General features: G+C 36.6%; 1 protein-coding gene across 5 annotated transcripts in view; it reads left to right on the top strand.

Moving 5' to 3' along the window:
- Positions 1 to 26,902, top strand: part of LOC124299719 (uncharacterized) — a 271,430-nt gene that overhangs the window by 212,019 nt on the left and 32,509 nt on the right. For 2 of the 5 annotated variants that reach the window (XM_046753027.1, XM_046753028.1), the window contains 3 exons: positions 15,050 to 15,190; positions 15,457 to 15,535; positions 20,801 to 20,904. In XM_046753027.1, coding sequence (XP_046608983.1) covers positions 15,050 to 15,190; positions 15,457 to 15,535; positions 20,801 to 20,904 — 324 coding nt within the window. Of the gene's footprint in view, positions 1 to 625; positions 1,183 to 10,483; positions 11,778 to 15,049; positions 15,191 to 15,456; positions 15,536 to 20,800; positions 20,905 to 26,902 lie in introns of those variants that run through there. The other 3 variants (XR_006907047.1, XM_046753026.1, XM_046753029.1) reach the window with 3 other exon arrangements.

Raw genomic sequence — 26,902 nt, 5'->3', positions numbered from 1 at the left:
GTTCAGATAACCATTGTAGGCAAGTGATTACAAAACTTTTTTCAGCCTGTTTCTGGAAACCCTTATTATGAACAAAAGAAGCCCAAAAACACTATCAGCGTATCAAAAGCATTACAGTTTGAAGTATTTCGAATTTTCCAATTGCAAAATCTTATCCCAAATTGCCGATGTCGTGTCATTACCTCGCGTTTCTCAAATTTCATTCGTGTTCACCATTGTTGGCGCAAACAGCACTACCGAATATTTTTCCACAGTTTTCCCAACTTCTGACAGAGACGGTACAACGGTACGGCTCGTTGGAAATGCACCGCCGAATCTTCTTCCGGTTAGGTGGGTAAAAACGAGAGCCGAGTTGGCACGTGACGGTGGCACACGGCATTCCGTGAAAATGTAATTCTTGAAGCGAGAAGCTTGTTCGGCGTTGAGCAACGGGGACGAGCCATCCGCGGGTAGAGGGAGATGATGATATGGTAATCGGTCACAATGACTCTCGGAGTGACGTCGCACAGGGTATGGAACGGGGTCCCCGGGTCTCCTCCGTTTGGGTAGGGATAGGAAACGGGCAGCTGTTCGGCCCATGTGCTAACCCAAGGCACACAATCCCGCGTCGCCCGAGTCGGACGCCGTTGATAGTTGGCTGCTAGAGTTGGCGCACGCGGAGCGTCAAACAAGTTCGGTCCGGTCATCGCGATCCGAAAGTGCCGGCGGCGTTGCGTGTCAGACGCGTTGACACAACGGAAAAATTGCGCGTTGTACGCGAGCGGAGAAATTTCCTATCGCTCGGCTTGCGCTTTCGAGAGCCAATCGGACGGCACGACAGCAGCGAGCGCATCGGGAAAGCTGTGGAATTTGGTATGTCGCGCGGCTAACGTTTTTTCACGGCTACGTCATGCCTACGCTTGGATTCGACCGAACAGCCGGGCTGCTCTGTAACGGCTTTTGCTTTAGGGAGATAAGGACGCTATGATATGGATGTCGGATCCTGTCACGCATCGAACCTTCGAATCGGTGGCGCTGCTGCGCTTTGACGTGTGAACGAAGTGACGAACCGAAACAAAAACAATGCGAGTGCGAACAGGTGCGAAGGTGTTGTGACTTGTGGGTGTTATTTCATCGTTCGAGCGAATAAATTATTAGGCTCTTGTACAGCGAACAGAGGGAGTAATGAGGGAAGGATATGAGGTAAATAAGAAACGGCGAATTTCGAGTCTAACCAAATGTGGTGAAATAGGTAATTTGGGAGAGGATTCTTCTCGTTCTCTTTTTCTTCCTCATCCCGCTGCTAACCTCGCGGGGTTTCACCGGGCTCGGAATAAAGAGAGGAAAACAGGTCCTCGCATCATGTGAATCAAATGCGACTGACTAATTTCGAAATTTCTTTTTACATACGAATGGAGGGAAACAATCGCGTAATTTTATTTACGTGCCTTTATCAACGGATGAGAATGTATTACGAACAATCAATGCCGGTAGAAAAGTGATTTTGCCCCGACAGAGCTCTGAATTACATCGTACAAGTTCTCATAAGATCCTACTTGCAAGAGCAGTGATCAAAGACTTTTCACGTTGAGGTTAGTAACGTTATCGTAACGATTCATTTCGGGGAAACGACGTTAAATCTCGATTTTGAAATTATTTAACATTCAGTCAACCGTAATAAAACAAAATATTTCGAAATCTTGGACCCTTCAAAGTCATTGTAAACATAAGAAAATAGTCGTTTTTTTCTAATGTCTTGTCACGATAACATTACCAACTTCAAATATTTTTTTTCTGCGCAGTCTAGAAATATGGATAACCATCCGAACGAAAGAACAATAACAAAAATTCACAAGGTCTAGTATTCTAGAACAAAAGTATAGTTTTTAAAACCTTAAGATTGGTGTTTCAGGCAATATTAAGCTACTTGAATACCTGTTTCAGGAGAGGCTGAAGTTAGTAACGTTAACGTAACAAAACATCAAGGAAAATATCGTTGCTGTGCAATATTTGAATGACTATCAAGCAGTTGGCTTTTAAAAATATGAGCATGTTTTTTTTGTTATGGTTTATCAAATTTCAGACGATCCTAAAAGTGTAAAGTAACGACTTTTTCTAAATCTGCATTCTTACTGTAACGTTACTAACTTTACCCTCATTGTTTTAAGGAGATGGAAAAATTCCACAAGAATACTGAAATCTTGTAGATCGGTTTACAGAAGGTATCAATAAAAATATAACAAGAGCGATACGATACGATAAATGTACGTAACCACAAGCCTTGGCAGTAAGTCAAAGGAAATCTAATGTTTATTATAACCGCAGCTATCTGCACTCATGGACGTTACGACCTGCGTCATTACATTCGTTCGGAAATCACAGAGGGAAATTCCATTTTGTTATATGCATGGTTGCAAAGAAAAGCATGCTGAAGTTCCCATAACGATTCATGTTGAGAGAAAACTGTTATTTTGCGACTTTAGAATTGTCTGAAATTTAACAATCCGTAATAAGATAAGACACACTCGTATTTCGAAATCTAAATTGCTTTCAAGGTGTTGGAAACTTGAAAATAGTGAAATTCTTACCAATATTTTGTTACGATAACGTTAACAATTTCAACCTCGTCAAAGACATTGTACTAAAATAAGTATCAATGTAGATACGCTTAAGTCGAGGTTCAAGTACTGTTCTAGCAACAAAAAAAATGGGGCTCGAGTAACTATTTAATGTGAGATTAGGTATATAGTCATCAGTGCTACATGATTCGGTTATTGCAATATTTATAAAAAGCAAATGTAGTTAAAGTGACCATAATCAAAACGAACAGCAATACATAGTATCTCATGGTTACAGCTACAAGACTCACAAACATTTTTCGGTAATAGTTAAAATTAAAATAGTCGAAGACAGTAACTACAGCTAAAAAATTGTCGGTCGGCTCACTACTTGAAATAATCGGTTCTACGACAGGACAAAAAAAAAAAATTGTGCACTTTTGTTACGTAAACCATCGCGTACACCATAAAAGCCATGTCTTGTTCTATTAAAGATATCTACTTTGCCTCCTTGATGTACAATCTACTATCAGTTGTGAAGCTAATTGAACACTGTATGTGTCGATTTTTAAGTGATGAATATTGCAAAATATGCTTTTATTGATTGCTAACTAAAAATGTTATTTCTAACGTGTTTGGTATTTCTCATTCTTTTCATGAATTAAATAATTCGTTGGCGAGATGTAAATTCCCAAAATTCAATGCTTCGGTATAGGACCCTTATTCGAGACAATGTATTGCAAGAAATTTCCACCTGAATCGAGCTGGGTGATAAAGTAACCAAAGGTTAGTAGAACCTTTGAATTTTCCCCCACGTTTGTTGGTAACATAATTTATCGCAGCGCACTCTCGAGATAGAAAAGCAAACAAGTTTCCATTGTTTGTTATCATTATAATCAATGCTGCCACTCTTACTAGTCAATTTCCTTTTCAACATTTACTTGTGTTGCTATGGTAAAGGAATGTCATTAGTTCTCAAATAAAAAAGTGGAGGGGAAAACTTTTGTCACTCCGCTGCGCGCAGGTATCAGGTGTAAAAGAGACATCGCGGCATTTCGCAGTTTTCGGCACGCTTCTTTGGAGTCGCTCCATTGTCGTTCCAAAATGTCGAACAATGTGGCGAAGCGGCACCGGCGAATTTGCACAACTAGAACAGGTTACGTGTCTGAAAAGCAGGAGGAAATGAAACGCCAGTAGACGTTTCCGGCTTTGGTTAACTCCGTGACATACAAATCAAGTTCCCTGACTATATCGACATTTTTTCCCTCGATCTTGTTACGCCCCGAGTCGTCCGCAATCAACGGGAATTCGATTACTCGGCTTTCGAATACGTTCGTCAACAATGCCTCCGACCTACTAAGCGCCATTCCAACCGTGTGATTCCGAAATTTAATTAACCAGATCCCAGCTGCATGTTCGTATCTTCGCTCGACGCCCAACATGTGTAACTGTAATAATACGTATAATATGTACTGTTGCAGATATCATTGTCATTGTTCGTCATATTCTGCATCTTATTGTTAGCGATAGGCTGGAACCAGTCTCACGGTTCGACAGTTGAAAAGGAGAATTAAAAGAGGCTGAAAATGCAATTTTCTTTTCAATTTCTCAGTCAAAATCCAACGATTAATCATTTTTTATCTTTTATCCCCCATGGATACGTTGTAAATGCATCATCAGGAACCAAGATTCTCGAAGTTTTACGTCTTAACAAAAATCAGGGAATTGTAAATGTAAAATAATAAAATTAATATTTTGCAACGTTGACTACATACTTGAGAAGAGACTTCCGTGAAATGTTGGTGAAAAATCGACATTTCAATGCGATTAAAATAAGTTTAAGGAAACCTTCTACTACTTTTTAGGTTGACATTATATCTTTTGAAAAAAAATCTTCACCTTCGTACGACAAAAATGTATGCGCAAGAAACCTTTTGAAGATGATTCTGCCCACCGATGTCAAAACTTCCTTGCGTATACACTTGCGTTGCAGGAGGTTGAAAGTTTTTTCAATGCCTACGACATCCCCTTAAAAACCCCCCTAAAAACCATTTTACATTTGTGACATGGGTTTCTTTTATTAGCTAATTTAAAGTAATTTCATAAAAATGTTTGGAAAATATGAGTGTTGCTTCAATATATAGTCTACTGAATTTTAGACAATTTTAAACTTACCAAAGGGTGGGCTAGAAAAATATGAAAGACCAAAAATTCAACGGGACGAAGTCCAAAATTAAATTGCTGATAGTTAAAAACATGGAAAGACCATAAATACGAAAAGTTGTCTAGTAGAAAAACAACCATTGAGAACGTAAATTCTATAAATAAATTTGTAGGGACATTTTTTTTTTTTGTTAATGGACAAGATTACGAAGGGCAAAATAGTCAATTGCGAAAATACCGAACAATCAATAAGTCGACTTTTCAAATGTCAGACTCGTGCCTTTCTCGAAAATTCCCGAACCCGAATTTATCAATAACGACTGACCAAAGACACGAGAGGTCAAAATCTTGAAACCCACGAAGAAAGAATGGACAAAATACCGAAAGGTCGCAAGACGTCTGAAACACATTTATGATTTCCAACGTCACCATTTCCAGTTAATAGATGTCGTTATGCTTGTGAAGTGAGGCAAGGACGCGTTCGTGAATGTGGAACACCATTCAAAGTAATAATGTCCTGAATGAATTGAACGTACGGAAAAAGAGATATACTATTTGAATACGTTGGCACAAAAAAAAAATGGTCTGTACATTTGACCAGACCCATCTAGAATTACGTATTTCTATGCGCTGAATCCAAATCTGAAGTTCATTGGATCCGTACACCTTCCAAATTTGAGTAAATTTCGAAAAAATAGCAAAAAGTCGTAAAAAATAGCCATGAAATAGCAGAAAATATCAAGTAATAGTATTGTTCTCACTCACAGCTATAAACTAAACATGATTACTTCCAAGTTATACTATAACATTTATAGATTGTAATTAAAATGTCAAAAAAAACGAGCTTCATTGATAGTACATTCTTCGCTTGTGTCGAACTCTTTTTTCTTCGAATGATCTATGCAGTGGGTTGCTCGATCTTTCGTGTTATATTTTTCCTCGTTATTTCTCTCTTTAGGGTCCAGCAAAAATTGGCCATCATGTTGACGTTCCACCTTCTTTGATACCAATTCTCCATTTCACGTATTTCTTCATGAAATCGTTCTCTTTGTTCTTCACTGAAGAAAGTAGTCGAGATGAGAGTGAAGGAAGCGCAACTGAGGATCTCATCCAAAACTATTTTCAAATTCACACAAATTTAGAGTTTATTTGAGGAGAAAAATTTCATCGAAAAAATAGACGATAGTGAGAAAGCCGCTTGGCAAAGTTTTATAAATGTTTCTCAGAATTTTTTGGGGAATAAAAAAAGTGAGAATTACCAGAATTTGATGTGAGAGTTACTGGAAAATCGTTTAAATTTGGGTTGCTAGATGAATCTTAAATTGCACTTCCTTCACTCTCATCTCGACTACTTTCCTCAAAACCTTGGAGACTACAGTGAAGAACAAGGAGAACGATTTCATCAAGACATAGGTGAAATGCAGGATCAGTATCAAGGAAGGTGATACGTCAACATGAAGGCCGAATTTTGCTGGACCCTAAAGAGAGAAATAACGAGAGAAAATATAACACGTTAAGAGGAACCCGCTGCATAGATCATTCGAAGAAAAAAAGAGTTCGATATAAGCGAAGAATAGTGTAAAATCAATGAAGGTCGTTTTTTTTTAAATTTTTGATTACAATCTACGAATGTCATAGTTTAATTTGGAAGTAATCATGTTTAGTTTATTGCTGTGGGTGAGAACAATACTATTTTTTGATATTATCTGCTATTTCATGGCTATTATTTACGATTTTTTGCTATTTTTAGCGTTTTTTCGAAATTACTCAAATTTGGAAAATGTACGGCTCCAACCAACTTCGGATTCGGTCTCAGCGCATCAAAATACATAAGAAACATACTTGATCTGGTTAAAGAAAATTTTTTTCATCTCATAACTGCAATTTTTTATGATTTTTAATGATATTCAGCGTTTTTTCAGCAATTCCCTCAAAATTTTTCAGCAATTTACTCAAAATTTTGAGGGTGTACGGGCCAAACGGACCTCAGATTTGGATTCAGCGCATCGAAATACATAATTCTAGATGGGTCTGGCCAAATGTACAGACCACTTTTTTATTTTTGTGTGCCAGTGACATTATTAAAAATATATTACTGATTCGTTTGCGTTCTTTTTTACTTTGACGACACGAACGATTGTCTAATACAATGAGATAATCTTGATAAAACTAGTATCGAGTTGGTGAATTTCACTAATTCCGTCTTTTCGTTTTTTTTCGGGATTCTGGTCCTGCATTTTGCGGATCGAGGTTTTGCTCCTTCTTAACTTCGATTTTTGATGAATAATTTTGTTCGTTTTTTGGTTGTTCGCAGCATCTGCCGATCCCAATTTTTCATTTCGGAACTTTCATTTTTTTATAACTTCACGTTTTGTGCTTTGCTAATTCGGAATGCCAACTGTTCGGAATATGCTTTTTCGTATAAAATAGCGTTCGGTCGAATAAACTTCCGTGAAAACAGTTATTACGCTGGGTGATTTATCGAAAATCCCAATTTCGGTACACTGATCATTCGATATTTCAAAATTCGTTTCCCGAAAATTTCGTGTCTTCGACTAGTTGACTTTTTGGTCTTTCGAGATTTTGACCCCCACCCGTTCAGAAATAAGAATATTTCCTAAACGAAGATCGTTATAATATACTAACGTTACAAATTTGAAATTCATACGATTTGGTCTTTTAAGAGTTCTGGTTTCCGCTACGTTGGCAAACAAATACAGACTTTCTTTATCACGAGTGGTTTGTCTTCCGACCATGAATGCTTCCGTTTATAAATTTATCTCAGGACCAGAATCATATTTGTCGTATTCATATACGAGAAAATAAATCAACGTTCTGACTTGCCATAGCTTTATCGTTTATACGAGCGTCTTTACGGCGCATACAGGCAAATGTGTGTATAATAACAACAACGATATCAACCGTTCTCGCACCATGTTGATCCAAGCATTTCCCACAGAAAATTCTTGAAAAAAAAACATTTCAACATTGTATTATGTAATTCGATTTCTCTAATAATGCTTATGTTTGTCCCAGATAGTTTGATACACGTGTTTCGAGTGATTTCTTTTGTTTTCATTATCTGCCTGTTATTTCTCACTTAATTCTCCCACATCAAATTTTGACCAGGCATTTTGGGTTCTTATACGCTCAGAGAAAAGGCTTTGTTTAGAACATGTTTTTTTTTTATATTTAATCTGAAAAATAATTATTGCGAGTGTAATAATTCTTCAGTTGAATCAGACAAAACTGAAGAAAACTGACAATAGAAGAAGAGAAAACTACAGTAAGAAACCTTTTTTCTACACGTATGCAACTGTGTGTCATAGTCAGTCACTTATTTCCTACACGCTTATTCACAGTCACGCATTTAAACACGATTCATTGAATTTCGTAAATGGCGGTATTGCGGATATGTATTACTTGAAAAATTTCAACTTATCCTAATGATGATTCACATTATACTTTACCGGTACTTGATAATTGGTAGCAAGGATCAGCTCGTGAATACATATGTATAATATATAATAATGATAATAAATATAACTCGCTTAGATGAAACCGCAGAAAAGCATAATACGATTAATAGAGGAAAACGAAAACGAAGATAGACAGAGAAGGGTGAAAATAATTGTCTTTAAATCATCAAAATTAACAAATGAAATAATAAGTCAGGATTGCGCTTTAGATAAACAGCAGGGAGGAAAATTACCTATCCTTACTCGAGGTGTTAAAATGAAAAAGGAAATTGAGTGTCAAACAAGTAATATAGTATAGAGCCTTTTTACTACTTTCGACCCGCCCTGCGATGCCACAAATACGAACGTTCGCAGACTAGTCTGAAGTTGGCTATAATTTTCGCGTACACCGCCAGGCGAAAAGATGATAAAGTAATCAACTTCCTCTTGTAAAGGCTGAGCTTATACGGCTCGCGTCTCGTTTCATTCGCGTTTATTTGAAAAATGGTGTACATGAGAACTCGGTAAAACTTCATGCAGTAGAACAAATGCATTATAGCTATAATAACCGTGCTTTATATAAAGTTAATTTTTATTTTCGTCGTATTCGTCGTATTCGTCGAAAAAGATTTTAAACGAAATTGTCGTTTGAAGAATAACGAATTTCAAAATGTAGGAATAACTAAATCTGAACCCGTTTTGTATTGAATCATCAACTATTTCCCAGGTCATAGGTCAGTTGTCCCATTTTAAAAAACGTGTAATTTTGGATTATATAATGAAAAATCGTCTGGGTTTTTTGCTCGTCCATATGCGATTTAAAATTTTTTAAATTTAATTCCGTTACAACGAATCTTATGAAGATCTTTTTTAGCGTAGAACGTTCGTTTCGATTCGTAATCCGTTAAAATCGGTAAAATCATGCACCTATAATCTACATAAACAACTGCCTTTCGACTCTCTATCAGAAAGATAATCCATGCAATTTACATGATGATATCACCTCAAATATCCGATCTTCTGATGTTTGATACTTTGAAGTTGACACGTTTTATTGTCGGATGCATATACGTTGTAATTTGACGGTTGCTGACCGATAGAATAATATTCGTTACATATATGCTCGCGCGATAGCCAGTTAAGTTTCAGCGGTATATTCTCAATGATTGTGAAATAAGCTTCAAACACTCGTTTATTATTTACTTGGAGCAAACCTCTTCGGGCTTAAGTAATTCTAGTGTACATAATTGGCTGTTAAGCAGGGAAGAGCCTGTAAGGGTCCTCCTCGGCGGACACTTGGTCAATTTATTTGTCCAATAAGTTTTATTGCTGGCGTCCGTTGGCCGCCGTCATCGCGTACGACGGGACCGCGCAGCTGTTAAGGATCTCTCCAGCCAGAGCCAGGTACTTGAGCACCCTTTTGTTACGGTTGTCGCATTTGTCTTTCGTATCCAGATTTTATTTTCAACCTCTATTCGTCGGAAATATAGAAGTAGCTCTACGAAATTTACGCAGATTGTAATACACGGAACACGAACACGGCGAACGAATATTTTGTGACGTATATACGTATATCCCCTCTAATATTCTTTCGTGGTTTATGGACCGAAGAGTGATGAAGATAGGCCATATAAGTTATGCAAATTGGGTTCCGTTAGTTGAAAAAATGATAATATGATAAATATGTTGACTTTTGACACGGAGTGTACACTGTGCGGTTGGAAGTTCTGACTGTCACCGCGAGATGGCGGGTGTAGCCTCGCCTACTTTACCATCATAGCCAAACAACTAGATGGTGCCAATGATGCTGCCGCGCCCATTTTACCATCTTAGCCGTCTCAGCGTAAATCTGCCTGATGGCACTGTCGGCGAGGCTGCGCTATCTTAGTAATACATTCACCAGATGGCTTCCGTCTCTCACGGTTGAATTGTATTCTTTCGAGTATACACTTTGCGATAGAGTATCGAAGACGTTCGGTGACATCAAATTTGAAATCTAAGTACTCACTTGGCGATTAACGTTGTAACACAGCTGCGTTCTTAGTATGTGTATGAATAAAAAATTTGGTTTTCACCATTCGTGCTTTTGGAACACATATCTCATGCTACTTTTCCGCACCTTGCACAGTAATGTGCGAACCTCTGAGTCCCCTCAAAGTGAACGGCGACCGGAGCTAGTGTATGAAACGCACAAGGGCGTCCACCCTAGTATCTTGATATATGAAAGAAGCAGTCATATTTGATTCACATTGGAAACAATTCGAGGAGTCCTGTAATGAGAAGAACTCCGAATGCTATTATTAGTTAAAAAATTTAAAATTTCAGCTTTACCCGTGGAGGCAGAGAACATGAAGAGGAATCACTTGACGCATGTAAATTATTAGCAAACGGACGAGAATGGCCGATGAAATGTCAAATGTTCGTTTGTAACGGCTTGCGATGAAATTTCGCAAGACCGTCTCAACTAGCCCCAAAATGGAGCTGTTGAGCCGAAGATTATCGAGTAATCCGATATCTTCGTTAAAGAGATCGCGATCCGTCAGAGCGTCGTTGAAATTGGTATCGAAGATTCGAAGCCACGCGAATTCCATGATTGTTGTTCAGCCTTCGAGTTCATTACACCCCACAGTCTCGCAGCAAAATCCTGAGGAAATGTTTCGTCCGGCAAGTGCATGTCCTCTGGGAATTACTTCGAAGGCTGTTAAGGAACCGTTGAAAAGGTTTACCGACCCAAAGACAAAACGTTCGAGGTGCCGAGTGACCGAGGAAAAGCCCCGAAAGGGTTCTGACGAGAAAACTTTTCGCTTCGCAACTAAAAAAGTGAACGATGAAGCAAAGGAGGAAAAAATTGATCTACATACATCGCAAAACGATTCGCCCGAAGAAGAGGGCGAAAGCAGCGACGGGACTTTGACGAACAATTCGACCTTCACAATGAAGGTCGAAAAGTTTTCGTTCGCGGACCGAATCCGTGGCCGACGTAAGAAGAACCTGCCGGAAATGAAAGGTCTCGAGGTGAAAAGGTCATCCTCGAACGTTCAGAACTGTGGCGCCGGTACCAAAGATCAGACAAAGTCGCCGAGAAGCCCGGGGAACTTTTTTATTCGCCGGGACAAAATCCAGGGGCAGGCGAAAACGACCGGAGACTCGACAAATGGCGACGGTCCTGAACTGCGGATAGTTTTGGGCGAATTCAACTCCTACGAAAATCCGATGTTTAGTTTGGACAGCTCCACAAACTCGGACGCCTGCAGTTGCACCCTGGCGAACAACGGCGAGTCGGATTCTCCGGTTTCCCGGAAAGATGTGGGGAGTTTTGGTAGCGGATTTCGGGACGTTAGCGACGGCAGTTCGAGGGAAATCCGGCCGAGTGACGCTGGTGAAATAATATCCAGTATTGAGCTTTCGGCGAATCTGTTGAAACCCTCCAAGCCAAAGACCATGGATAATATTACGAACTTTCTCACAAGCAAGAAGAGCGCTACTCTACGTCCTAATAAACCAAAGTGCAAAATTATGTCGAATGAGTCTAGGGACGATGAAATGAGCCCGAAGTCCGTCCAATCGTTGCAGAGTAATAACTGGCGCCGAAGGCTGAGCACTTCTTCGTCAGGTTCGAGTACGTTACATGATTTTGACACTGCCTACGTTGCTTAATTGTCCATCCTTTAGTACCTTGCCTTCTGTACATGGTGCGTTGGAGAAACGACTGTGTTTTTGAATATATTCATCAATTTCGGTCGCGAGATTCTCTGAATATTTGACACCCTTTCAGGCAATGCAAAGAAGGTTTTATATAAGATCAGAAAAGTATTAAAAAGTTCTATTATTCAACTTCCAAAGTTGAAGAACAAAACTTTTCAGACTCACAGGGTTCAAGATGAAGAAGACCCACGGTTTGAATCAAAAGTTAAGAAGAGAGAATCAACCGCTTAAAAATTTTATAGTAATGTTTATTACTTGCACCAATAACGATGGGCACAGATTAAACTATATGATAAAAATGGATCCAACCAAAGTCGAATAACACAAGCTAATTGTAGATGATGTTTCAAACGGTTTTCCCTCTCTTCCTCACTTTTCATTCGGCTTGTACGTCTAATTCATCCGTTAAAGTACACATCAGCGAAACTCCAAGCTTTTGAGATTGACATAAAATTTTAGAAACAAATTCTTTTTGGTGCGCGTTTGAATTGATCGTATTCAACCAATTTATAGAAAAGGGCTCAAATAACGTTAAAATGGATATTACCAAAAGAGATACTCTTCACGTCACACTATTTCTTGTATAATTGCTATATAATTCCACAGCTGTCCCGGTAGTCTAAAGAACAAAACTTAGAGAAAGAGAGAGACATTCAAAATAAAGTAGTAACATATATAATGTACTTCCGTAAGTTTTATTTATATGTGAAGTTTTGTTGTATTCGATTCATGCAGAATTGAATCCTATTCGTATTGAACAACTTCTCCAATAAATTTCGAGGCACAAGTGGTACATTTTCCGTTAACTCAACTGCCATTTTTTTCCGTCAAGTTTCTTCAAACTTTGCCAGTTTGAAGCACAAGCTTAAAAAAAACTTTGCGTACCATTTCAGACATACTAATCCAAGATTGAATCCAAATGCATTTGTTTTATAATTCAAGATTCCAGTCAACATGGGTCAGTTAGGTTAGCAATGAGTTAGGTTACGTATCAAAATCACAAACTTTCGACTCCAATAACGAAGATGCAACTCGCGAAACTGGATGAAAATCTTTCCGAGTGGAATATCATTTTTTGAGCTCACAATCAATCTATAGATCAAGTTATTGCAATTTTTTGTATTCCGCGACTCACCCCCAACTGATGTACAGTAATTTTCTTCTCATCGAATCCAATTGCATACCTCGCAGAATTAATGCAGTCATTGAAATCCTCTCGATACATTTCGTGGAATTGTTGTCTTATCGAAGGTAAATTAATGGGCAATTTTCGTTTATAAACGGTCGCTGCGATTCGTTACGAAAAAGCCTGTTTTCTCTGATCATAGCCTGAGAGGCCGTCGCTATAACGTTGAAATGCACCAACTACTCCCTGTGTTCCATTAGGGTCACAGAATGAAATTGTATTCTCGCCTCTAATCAACGAGAGGACCGTTGGACCAATGACTTATCGAATTAATGTGGCCCGAACTCCAAGTTGCATCGAAGTTCTGCATTTGTGCTAGAAAAGTGGATCTATTCTGCTTGGTCTTCTAACCGCGCAATCATTGTTTTTTCCTTGAGGATGTTGGTTGGCCAAAAAACGATACTTATTAATAATTCTCTCACGAGATACTAAGCTGCAACAATATAGAAAATATTGAAATTATGACTTGGATACCGATGCTTTATTTCATAGCTTTGCAAAATCGTTAAGAGTCTAGCAGATTCGTTCTGACTAATTTCTGCAGATTCCCCGAAACACTTTTTGTCATCATATTGACATTATTAGACATAATTTTAAAACATTGTAATAATAACTATGATGAATGAATCGAGCATATTGAATTGACTATAATTTTTTAAATATCTCAATTGCTTCGTCAAAACTAGTCTTCTGAATAAAATGAGACATTCGCGGAGTGAAATCGTGTGAATTTTTTAGATTTTTTACGACAATTCGAAAAATACTCAACGTACGACTATCTCGTCATAAAATGAATAAAAAGAGTTGATTCTTAGCCAATCAACATTGTTCACAATCAAGTTTTTTAGTATGCTGGCTTATTGTCAGCATAAAGCCACACTTCTCGCATTGCATCCTTGCGGCTTTTTTGTTTTTCTTATTTTCTATTCCATATAATATATAGGGCGTACCATGCTAAATTGCCTACTGCCTGTGATTTTAATTACTTAACATTTCTCTATTTCATTATTTTTTATTATAACACTTCTCTTAACGAGATCATATAGAAATTTCTAAAAACTTCCTTTCGTCAGAAAAAGTTTTAAATTATCTCAAAAACTCCATTTTTAATTTCTGAAAAGTTTCGTACAGGTTTTATTGTAAAACACGACCATTTTAAATCTGAAAGTGGAGCCAGATTTCGGTCTTTGCCATTTTTTCAGAGGAACTTGAATATTTTATTTTTATAATTTCTTAACATAGCCTGACTAACAAGAATATAGGTGTAATGTTTGCCGTATGTGTATATTTCTATCCTAAATATTTCCACAAAGTTTCAAAGTCCTCGGTCGTTACCACAACCGGTAGACAAAAGTGTTTATTAATAAATTAATAATAAACAATAATTAACGATCGCGGACCGTCGCGAATCAAATTCGATCGAGGTTTGTGTTCGATCTAAAGTATTAAAAAGATTTCATAACTTTTAAAGGTACATAGAAAAAATGAATAGAATAAGTTATTTTTCTTGAATTGCATTTTTGACATGTGAACGAACATAAAAGCTCATTTTAATATCTCTGAATAGATATTATTCGGCTCTTATTAAAATGAGCTTTTACATTCATTCTTATGTCAAAAATGCAATCCAAGAAAAATAACTTATTTTTTTTTTTTTTTTAATTTTTCTTATTTATCTTTTTAAGTCACGAAATTTCCGTATTCTAATAGGTATAAAAACTTTTATTATTTTTTACACGATTTTTCTGAATTTTTTCAGATTTTCGAAAATGGAGTTTTTCTTCAAGTCTTTTAATTAAACTTCAAATACGTTAGGTCGATAAATTCTGAAAAAAAATTGCGATTGCGTTTTTCGTCCTGTGCTTTCATACAAAAAATTTTGAAGCCAATCTGGAACATCGACGTAGAATCTTGATCGCGATGTCATGGAATGCCCCGTATACATACATATTTTTATTCTTAGTTCTATTTTACTTTATTTTCTCCGCTTATTTGCATAGTGTTGGCCTCGCGACAAGGGATGGAGTTCCTGGAGGGGTTTGGAAAAAAGAAACATCAACAGCAACAACAAATTCATCTCGTGTCCGCGACTCATCTGAACCCTCTCACGGCACAACCTAGTCTCAACATACATTTACATGGTATCTATTATTATTTTATGATTTCATTTTACCATATAATTTGCATTTGTTTTAGCTTTGTCTTTCGCAAAGTATATTGTATTCTTAATTCTCTCCACATCTACCACTTCCGTTTCCTTTCCATTCGCCATAAATTCAATTAATTTATAAACCTAACATACTTCTGTGAAAAGCCACGATAAATGACACGGAATATGAAAATTATAGAAAATTATCGATGGCCTAATTAAACCAAACTTTCAACTTTCCTCTTCTTTGCTTTACAGCTTTGTTCGCTGCGGTTGAGCAGGGGCATTTAGACAAAGCAAGAACGATTCTCGAATCAACTGACGTCGATGTAAACAGGTAAGTGAAATATCAATGGTCATTGGTTTTATCTTAAATCCTACATCACTCACTACTGTACAGTAAAAATATCGCTGCTGTCCAGTACGGCTTTCACATAGGCATTGAAAACAACGCTGTGTCAGGAATTCTGTCACTGTCAAGAATCTTATGTGAAATAATGGTAAAGGTCAGTCGGAGCAGCGTGAACAGAAAAATAGAGTCAAACCATTTTAACTGAAGACATTTTGATAAATGGTTTTCTATCCTATACCCTTCATGTGAATTCTGCTACTGAATTTGTGCATTTATAAATCACGAGTTGTTAAAATCAGGGTCATGGCCGTAAAAACCTTATGTACCCTGAAACGTTATTCCGGGAAATTAATGCATAATAGATGTTTAAAGCTTCTCACACTAGCTATATTATATAAAATCTTGATTCAAATAAGTAGCATCGAAATTCAACTTGTTTACCTCGGTAAGCGGACAAAAACGGTGTGATATGTTGGGATCGAAAAGGTACGGCCTGTCTTTCCGAAATTAAGTAAATAACTAGATCTTTATTAGTTCCATTCGACCATTCATGAATTGATTATGCGCTCAACATGATGGAGTCAAATCATACTGCATTGTGATATTACCATTATATGTCTCGATACTTTCGCATTCCAATTCAATTAACAAAAGTTACGAACCAATGCAAACATATGAGAATATGATGCCAGTTATTTCTTGCAATAATTATAGGGGCAATGACCGCAAATCAAGCCATGTACTCTGGTCAGGATGCATTTTCCCGATTTCAAAGTAATTCCAAAGAGGTCAATTTTCACACATTTTGCACTGGTATATCCAGACCGACATTACAGACCATTCATCTGACATTTTACATTCTGATTCAGGCATAGGCTTTCATGGTTTGAGACCAGTTCCAACATATCGCTAGTTATGTAAAAGGACTTAGTGCAGGAAACAAAAAGAGCCAATCAAGTGTTTTTGAAGGAAGAGGCATTGCTCTCGATATTTCTTCATTGAAGCAGAAATAAAGTTGTCCTATTTTCTTTGAAAAGATCGATCTTTACGGCTCACACAACGTATATCTTCCTGAACACCCCCCCCCCCCCCCCCCCCGAAGTCATCTTAACTTTGAAGCTAAACCACAGAAAACCTTGAGCTGGTTGTGAAGGAAATCATGTTTCTTCTTCTTGCGGGACTTCACTCGATCTACTCGTTGTATCAGTTTCCCCGGTTTCGCCACCGAAACGTTTCGCAGTATTCCTTGAAGACATAACGCGAGAACAGCAAGACATGGCATCACATGGGCTCGAGAATTTCCTTCCTTAGAAAACGGCTCAACTACATATTTTCTTGTTGGAAATCCAACATCGTAGGAAGGAAATCTGAGGAGAACACGAGGCGATCAATATCCCCAAAGGCGAGTTGAGATACGCCTTGAAAAGAATTGACAATGTCCTTTATTTCCCTGAAATCTGACTCTAAACTTATCTTGACGTTCTTGGGAAACTGTATCTCGAAACTCTCAAAACATTAAGTGTAGTGTAGCGTTTCCGAACTCTCTAGACCCGACTTACAGATTCAACATGAGTTGGCTTGATTTTCAGACAAATGATCTTCGTTCAGCAAATCGATTGGCAATTGTAGATCTCTTGACATCATAGTAACAGACGAATTTCGTCACATTGATTCATGCTAAGCTGATCAGTATGAAAGCATGAATAAGGAGAGCCATTCGTCATAATGGCTTCCAAGCAGTCCGTATCGACTTCTATAATAGAGACACTCTAATGTCTAGAAATTATTAGAATGACAAATATTGATTCGGAATCACGAAGAATTTGGGCCACTTGGTGAAATGACCGACGATGATTCCAGAACAAAACGATCTCGGTAATATATGAGGTATTCCATGCCAACTGAGAGGACATTTTCCCTGATCCCCGCCAATTTGCTTCATTATTTTTTATATGATTCTACAACCTAAAAAAAAGCACTCGCCATTTTTTAAAGATTTTTCATCCCAACCATTCTTTTTTCAAAAATGTTACAAACCCTTTTATGGTCCTAAAAAAACGCCATTTTTTTATTTTTTTTTTTACAAAAATTCACATAATTTCTGGGTCCCAAAACAAACATTTTGAGCCGTAGTTCAGAGGGGAGAATTAATTTTTTGTATTTTTTAAATATTTTTTTGGAGGAATAATTTTTCTTATTTTGTATGTACACAAATTGTAAATTTGCTTCATTATTTTTTATATGATTCTACAACCTAAAAAAAGCACTCTCCATTTTTTTCAGATTTTTCGTCCCAACCATTCTTTTTTAAAAATTGTTACAAACATAACATATGTTTTGTATACGTACAAAATAAGAGAAATTATTCCTCTAAAAAAATATTTAAAAAATACAAAACATCAATTCTCCACTCCGAACTATGGCTCAAAATTTTTTTTTTGGGACCTAGAAATTATATTAATTTTTATAAAAAAATAAAAAATGGCGTTTTTTTTTAAGGACCATAAAAAAGTTTGTAACATTTTTTAAATAAAGATGATCGGGACGAAAAATCGGAAAAAAATGGTGAGTGCTTTTTTTAGGTTGTAGAATCATATAAAAAATAATGAAGAAAATTGACGGGGGTCAGGGAAAATGTCCTCTCAGTTGGCGTGGAATACCTCATATATATCACAAGGACAGTCGAGAGGATCAAGGATATTGATAATAATCCTGGCGAAGTGAGCGTTGCTGCTATATATTTGAAGAGGGCTTTTTCTGTGGGAATGTGAGGTCTCTTCTTCGCGACTTTGTACCATTCTTCAACATCCGTGCTACATCAAGCCCAATAAAATCTTCACGTACTCGAGCAAGAGTCTCGTAGGAGGTGAAATGACCTCTTTTCGCCGAATCCTGGAGTTCCGACAATATTTATTCGACGACTTTACTGCTGGGAACAAGAAGTTGCCGATGGATTTATTTGCCATCTGGAGATTTTCTCACTCACTGTGAGATGTTGCGTTGTGTTTTGGAAGTCTCGAGAGGGGTTTGGGAGTGCTGGATTCTTGCACGTATAATATTTTGTTCTTTTACAAGCTGCCAGCGAGGACTGCACATGCAGGGTCCTTTCAATTTTACCCACTATATATTCAAACTGTCTGTAATAAAGTAATTTCCGTAATACAGTCCAGTTCTACTATACGTTCTACTTCAAGGTTGAATTGTCTGAATATTTCAATCCACTGAGCGATGCGACCTTCCGGAGCTGTGAATAACGACAGGCACTTCAGAAATAACGTGATCCGTTCGATTACGAAGTATGTCCATAAGGATGGTGATGGTAAAAAACGATGATAATGTTCCATAGTTTCAACAATAGCTAGAAGTTTCCAGCAAGTGTCGCAATCGTTTCTCAATGGTTTACCGAAAACTCTGTTGTAGTAGATAACTACTTTTTCCAAGACCTTTAGATTTCTACGACAGCACTCCTCCGATGCCAAGTAGCGGTGAATAACTATCGACTACATACATAGTCAATCATTGACCGAATCGGCGAAAATTGGGGAGATTCTCCAACGAATTTTCGCTGAAGAAATGGCTTCTTGGTCGGGGCTCAAATTGAAAGGTATTTTATCCTCTATTCAATGATGGAGACGTTTCGCACGGGTGCAAAACTCCTTCACAAAACGGTGACAGCAAATCTACACCGCAATAAAACTCGGGTCTTCTCGTGTTCCTTATACTGAAATGAAGACCTGTACGATAATTTCAAAAAATGGTAAACGGATATTGAATACTGCATTTCTTTTCATTCAACTGAGCTTTATTATCATCGAAAGTGATGATATGACGTGGACTAAAAGTGCGCATATGTGAAGAGGCAAAATAATCAAACAAGTTCATGTTGTACAGACAATCAGGAAATACTAATTCAATAGAGTGTCTGATCTAAATAGATGAGAAAGAACGAACGTTTCTTTGCGACTGCTCGAGGATACTTTGCCTGATACTTTTTTATATTCCACGATGATGATAATTGCAGATCGTTCTCGAATGCAATACATTGTTTCAATTCAAATCAATTCTACAATTCAAGCAAAATCTATTTGAGACAGTTGTATTAAACAGATAGTGCTGGGTTCGGAAACTAAAAGTCAATTTGACATGGAATTCTCCGTACATATCAACGTTAATAATAAGTAATGTTTCAACTGTTGTTGAACATTCCTCAGGCAAATGGATCCATTATTTTCAGTATAGCTGATTTAATTTATTACTCAGTACTATCATATATCGGTAATTATCAAGTATTGAACGTACTTATGTAAATAGCTGTCACCATTCGTAATGATTTAATACTCGTTCCATCATTCCGCTCAACAATACGGCAAGGTAACCCCGACTTTGACGTCATATTTACTCAAAGCATCGATTGGCAAAAGCATAAGACGCTTGCAAGAAAAATGGCACAGCACGACTTCTTTTCTGTTTACCTAATACTTTCATAGTGTCGAAGTTTCAACCTTGCGGAAAAGTTTCAACGTTGTTTACCGTGCTGACAATATCCTCTCGTACAACCTCATGCGGAGACTAAACGACTGCAGGGGGTCGCGAAACGCAACGCTGCGCAAAGAACTTTTGCGTTTACTTTCTATTAAAACGTTTTTATCAGCCGAGCAAAGATTTGTTGCAAGCAAGCGGACACTCGATGCGCGAAATTCAATTTATGATGCAATAGCTTCGCAATATATAAGATGCACTCTCTTCAGCCACTTTTTTCAACGATCACACCGTATTTTTTGAAACTTTGCTAGAACACTGGAAGTTGAAAAAGACATGCTGGAAGTTTGTTTAAAAATTTTGAATTCAAACATTTGGAAAAATGCTTTTTTATCTCGAGTCAACTTACTTTGAAACATATTGCAGTAAGCAGAAATTAAATATCAGGATGAAAAATTTGTACAAAATTTGTACAAGTACAAGTGTACAATTCTTTTGTCATAATAATATCAATCTTATAAAATTGATATCGTGAGTGATGAATATAAAAGAAAAATTCTCCAAACAGTTACATTTGAAGTTCTAAAATAATCGGCAAAAATTCTTCTTAACTAATGCTGCAAACTGGACGGATTTTTGAAACTTTTGCGGACTCAACAAAAGAAAGTAGCTGAGTTTACGGAGAATGCTTTGTATATACATATTATTACACATGATCTGTATGATTTTGCATTATTATTGATTAAATCACAATTTTTGTAACTGTTTTAGCGTCAACAGTGACGGATTATCCCCGTTGGACGTTGCTGTGCTAAGTAACAACAGACCTCTCGCAAAAATGCTGGTTGCATTTGGTGCTCAAGAAGGAAACCAATGTGAGTTGTGGGAACATAATTCATTTTACTTGCATGCAAAATTCCAAAAACCTCTGTAATTTATATAAGTTTCGAATAAAAAAGGTATTAGAAACCAACGAGCGATATATCTGGATACGGAATACTTCGAATGCTGCGTTCATATTACAAGAATCAAATACTCTGTTTTTATCTGTAAGGTAGAATGTATATTATCGAATTGACTGGTCAAAATTGCGTCTCATAGACGATACCTGCAAAGAAAGGGGGAAGAGCTGGGAGAAACGACTTTTATCTTTTTGTCAAATAACGCAAAACCTCCAGATTGATGTTTCAAATGCCATGATTGTATTCTGATCTGTAATAATCAACGGTCAGAATCAAATTTGATTCATTTCAAATTTGAAAATTTCTGGTTATTGAAAAAAGTACTGTGTGGCTCATCCTATAAAACTGATGATAAAAAAAAGGTAAATCGAATCTTATTTTAGTACATTTGGATAATTTCAAGTTTGAAGTATAATCAGATTTTCATCAAATCTTGTATTATAAATTATAAGCAACAAATAAGCGAATGACTATTTTTTGAGCCCCAACGGCTCTCTAATAGGCTGTACGCAATGCGTACGAAATTAACAGAACTTCTGAGTTTCTGAAGCTAATTGTAGCATTTTTTTTTTAGATTTGTGTCAAGGGCAGCTATGATTCCACCTAATGAAATCATTAGTTTTTTTATCAATAAATCTTAGGTGATCCCGACCTCTTCTTATTGCTAATCACATCAAATTCTTTAGCTTGGAATGAAGCAAGCAATGTAATAATTTAACCGGAAAATTCGCAGCTAAAAAGTAGGCAGATTATGCGTGGGTTAAGGCGAACTGATTACGTTACATAAGACTGCGAATTTTTGGCAAACACTGAGGGATGACATTGAGATCCCTTGGAACTCTGTTAACTTTCCGGTATTTCCAATATTTGTGCCAGGAGAAAAATACGGGCGAAGTTCTCGGGTGGATTTAGGACAGCTAATATTTGATATTCAGATTGAGTTGCAACCTGACTGACATAATATTATATTTAAAAAATACGTGTCATAAGTTTGATGTTCGGAGTCACAAAAGTGAAATTTGTTTTTTATCCACGACGGATGTGCCCACAGAATAATTGAAAGCTGCACGAAGGAGCTGATTGCTTTATCGCATTTTTGGCGGCCAGCTGTTACGGATCATCGCTTTTGTTTCATACCAGACAATATATGGCTTATCCTTAGCCAATATCTCGACGGATTCCTCTTTTCAAACAAGTTCATTATCTGACTATTTTTCGCAGTAGGAATTTTCCCTGTATCAGTAGAAAGGAAAGAAACCAATTACGTGTACCAAAAATTAGAAAAATTAATTAACATTGTAACCAAGGAGTAGTAAGAAGGAGACAGTGTTGAGTGTTCAATAGAGTGTATCAAAAAAACCGACTATTTTTTTTTTTTTTTGGAGAACATTGAAAAATCTTCCGAGTGTCCCTCAAAAATGACCTCGGTAAAATATGAGCTCTTAATATTGATATTTAGAGGTGGCGATTCTCAATTTTCTATTTCCCGTTTAAATAACATGGGAAAAATTTTTTTTAAAATTTAGAATTTTATTGCTCGAAAACGAATCAGTGTGAAGATATAAACAAAACATATTCTTGTAGGAAATTTTACGCTCTACAAAAAAGATCTGAATAAAGATTTGCATAAGGTAAGTCGTTTCGGAGTTATCAGGCCTCAAACATCGAACCGTTTGAAATAATGATGTTATTAATTTATAAATGCTACAAAACTGACTCATGTCGTTGATTAATGAAATTTACTAATTAACATTTCATTGGAAGTCTATAGTTTTAATTTTAAAATCAATAATATTGTGTATTTAAGTGATATGAGTCAGTTTTGTAGCATTTATAAATTAATAACATCATTATTCCAAACGGTTCGATGTTTGAGGCCTGATAACTCCGAAACGACTTACCTTATGCAAATCTTTATTCAGATCTTTTTTGTAGAGTGTCAAATTTCCTACAAGAATATGTTTTGCTTATATCTTCACACTGATTCGTTTTCGAGCAATAAAATTCTAAATTTTTAAAAAATTTTTTCCCATGTTATTATGGGAAATAGAAAATTGAGAATCGCCACCTCTAAATATCAATATTAAGAGCTCATATTTTACCGAGGTCATTTTTGAAGGACACTCGGAAGAATTTTCAATGTTCTTCGAAAAAAAAAAAAAGTCGGTTTTTTTTAAACACTCTAGTGTTCAAGCAGCTCTCGGCTCAAAATTTGGTCGAGTTTTTGGGGCAACGTAAAAGGAATTATCAAGGTTCGATTTAAGCGTGTCTTGTGGTGTAAGCCCGTATAGCGCTCTCCCCCGTGTCCCTCATAATATTTTTCTTCATGTAGTTGCAGTTCTGTTGTTAAATGGCTGTGTCACGATTATTACAAAGCGATACAGTGTAATTATCTAAATTCGAAACATGAACTTAATCAGCGTTCGGATAAGTACCGATACCACGGTCTTACAATATACGTATGGAAACTGCAATGCTGGAATCCACGATTCTGTGTGTCGTTTAGCACGTGGTTCTAGCAGAACCACTGGTTGTCCTTGCGGTTTTAATATTATGATATATAGCAGCCCATCCCGGCTTCGCACGGGCATATAATAATATAATAAAAGAAAATACACAATGTTTACAGCGAGTTTCTAAAAAAATATCATTTATTGAAAACAAAAAACTAAGATATTAATTTTTGAATATATTTTCTTAAACTTTTTTTTTGTATTTACATTGGTTTTTTTCTATTTTATTTGTTTTTTTTTTATATTTTTTTAAATATTATTTTTCAGTTTTTTTTTTGTCATTTTTCAATATTTTTTTTATTTATTCTTATACTAATTGTTAAAAGGTCATAACCGCAAAACAAAAGCCATTTAATTTATTGAGTATAAGGATCAATACCTAGGTACGAATAAAGAGCCTTTTCTAGCGGTGGTATTTTAATAAATTTTTTTTAATAAAAGGACGCTTATTGTGACGTAACTATAAAAGATAGAGACATGCTGTCGCGACATTTTTTATAGATAGTGATGTGTCCTGAAAAATTGTAACACATCATTTTGTTCTATCATTAATAGTTTTCGCAGCGCACGCGATTGAAGGAAGTTTTTTGTTTATTTTTTTACAACTTGGGTTAGATTATTCAAGTTTTAGTAAGCATCCCTAATTTTTTTGAAAATGAAACATAGCCTATGTCACTCGGGAATAGTGTAGCTTGCCAACGGTGAAAGAATTTTTTAAATCGGTCCAGTAGTTTCGGAGCCTATTCATTTCAAACAAACAAACAAACAAAAAATCAAATCTTTCCTCTTTATAATATTAGTATAGAAGTATAGATATATCTTATGGCTGTATATACTTCCGTTTGAAAATGATTTTGACCTTGTAGTATAAGCGTTGTGGTGGATCTTGGAAATGTAGGTCTTTGATTAACAACAAATTTTGCCGTCAACGTTTCGACTCTGACTAGAGTCATCCTCAGGAAATATTTAATGCATTTATTGGAAACAATTATTTGAAATACATTGTTGGTGCTGAATCGGAACAACCTTAATAATATATAATAAAAGTAGAAATAATAATAAAAAAAAATTGAAACATAAACTATGTATACAGGGTGGTCCATTTAACTCTGCCACCGCGAATAACTTGGTTACTATTGATTGTACCGAAAAGTGTCTTCCGGAAAAGTTGTTGTATTTGAAGGGGGGAAATGAGTTTTGGAAGTGAATCTCATCCGAAGGTCATATCTTATGAGATTTCGGTGTTTGCGATGGTTTTTTGAATGGGACTACCTATTTTTTTGCTCACTACAAGGAAGCTGACATCAAAATGCGTCCAACCATGTGCAACAACATGACCTTCGGATAACCTTCGGCTTCAAAATTCATGATTAAGTAATGGAGGTGGAAATTCAAGGAGAATGAATCGTATTGGCACATTCAATACTTTTTCCACGTAATTCATTTTATTAAATGCTCAAAATGTTGTCCATCAACCTGTAATCCGATGGCAATTTGAACCCATTGATGGAGTTGACTAGATTGAAACTGTCTTTTACATATGAAGCTGGTCTTGTCAAACCCAATTTTATCCATGAATTTAAGATTTTGGCTAATTTATAAGTTGGACTATCTAAAAATGACACAATAACTCTCACAGGAACATCAGTTTTATGAATCTTGGGTAAGCCATAAGCTCTAGGTGGCACACTATTATTGGTGTAGATGCTACGTTTGAATTGTCTGGCAATGAAGTTTTTTTGATGCCAACCATTAACGTGAAGGTTTCAAACGTGAAGGTAGAACAAAGACAGAGAGATAGATGCGTGGCCGACTAACCCTGTCTTTGTCTAAACCCCCCGCCCATGCCTGACCGCGCCTCCGAAAGTATAATGATCGCAACGAACCTAGTGGCGACCAGTGAACTACCAACGTGTCTTCAATAAATGACCTACCTCTTCCACTGGAGTTTCCAGACCTATATGTAAGACCGTGATCGATACATTGTAAGAAAAAATACTTGTCACGAATGTCTTGTAAAGCGCGGAAGGATAGACTATAAAGTAGATAGAAAGAACGGCGATCAATGTGCATTGCCAGCAATGTACCGTGAGTTTTCCTGGACGCAATATACCTGAATATGAGCTGTAACTTTGATCGCTTGAATCAGGTGCACGGATTGTTTCGCGACTAGGAAAACTCAGAGTATAGCAAATCAGCAAACTTTATTATTAGAGCGTGTGAGCGTTGTGGTTTATTCCTAAATGTACCTTATAATAGCTTGAAGCAGAAATTGTGATCCTAAAAAGTTATTCGCAGTAGATAATAATGGTTTCATAGGCACGCAGCCGCGCAGGATTGAATTGTTTACTGAATTTCTGCTCGGGGTTGAAAGTCCTTTCTGTCCAGACATGTTTTCATCAGTCTATTCTGTGTTTTGTTAGGTTAGACAGTTCCTCTAACTACATTCCGTTCGTAGGTGATGAACGTTAGCAATCGAATTTGACAAGAACAGTTCTTGAACTTTCTTCCTTCTTATTTTTTTCTGCTTCATGTACGTTTACCGTCATGTTTATGAATTTTTGTTACAAAAGTCTACAAATATGTCGTACAGAATACAAACTATGATGATTCGACTTGTTTGAAAAACAGATGTTGCTAATTATGTAAAACACCTTTCGATTGACAATGTCAGGAAATGTCATGTATTTGACTTCGTTACTTTCTATGCTATAGTTACGCACTACTCAAGCACGTTACTGCCATGTATGACAATGAGATGTACTGCAAGAACTATCCTAATACAAATATCAATATCAAGGGGTGTTTCACTAGAGCAGAAATTGACGCCATGTTACGAATTTCGTCATTACTTCCATTTCATAAAGTGATTGCGAGAGACTACTTGAAAAAATTTAACTTTTACTACGTGATTTGTCATGATTTCTAAGTTATTACATGATTTCTTAGGATTACAAAGAGGTTCTTGTAATCCTCAATGATTTCTCATAAGTACCAATGGTTACCTTGCTGATTACTAATGCAGAATTTTATTTCAGTAACGCCGATTTCAATGTAATTTCGGAGATTATAAAATAATTTCGAATTATATTGACACCTCAATTGCTTAGGGGAAACACTTGTTGATCAATACTAATTCTACGATCTTTGAGGCTAAGGGACGGGGTCAAAATCCTGAAAAACTAAAAAGTCGACTAGTTGAAAATCAAAAATTTTACAGATACCAAGTTTAAAACAACGAATGATCAGCTTACTGAAGTTGGGATTTTCGATAAATCACCCAGTAGAATAACTGCTTACTCGAAAGTTCATTTGACCGAACGCTCACTTATCAGAAAAAGTATTTTCAGAACAATCGGCATTCCGAATGACCAAATCACACAATGTGGAGATACAGA

The sequence above is a fragment of the Neodiprion virginianus genome, chromosome 3 (assembly GCF_021901495.1).
Source record: "Neodiprion virginianus isolate iyNeoVirg1 chromosome 3, iyNeoVirg1.1, whole genome shotgun sequence".
NCBI classification, from domain to species: domain Eukaryota; kingdom Metazoa; phylum Arthropoda; class Insecta; order Hymenoptera; family Diprionidae; genus Neodiprion; species Neodiprion virginianus.
This window is presented reverse-complemented; position numbering and strand designations above follow the sequence as displayed.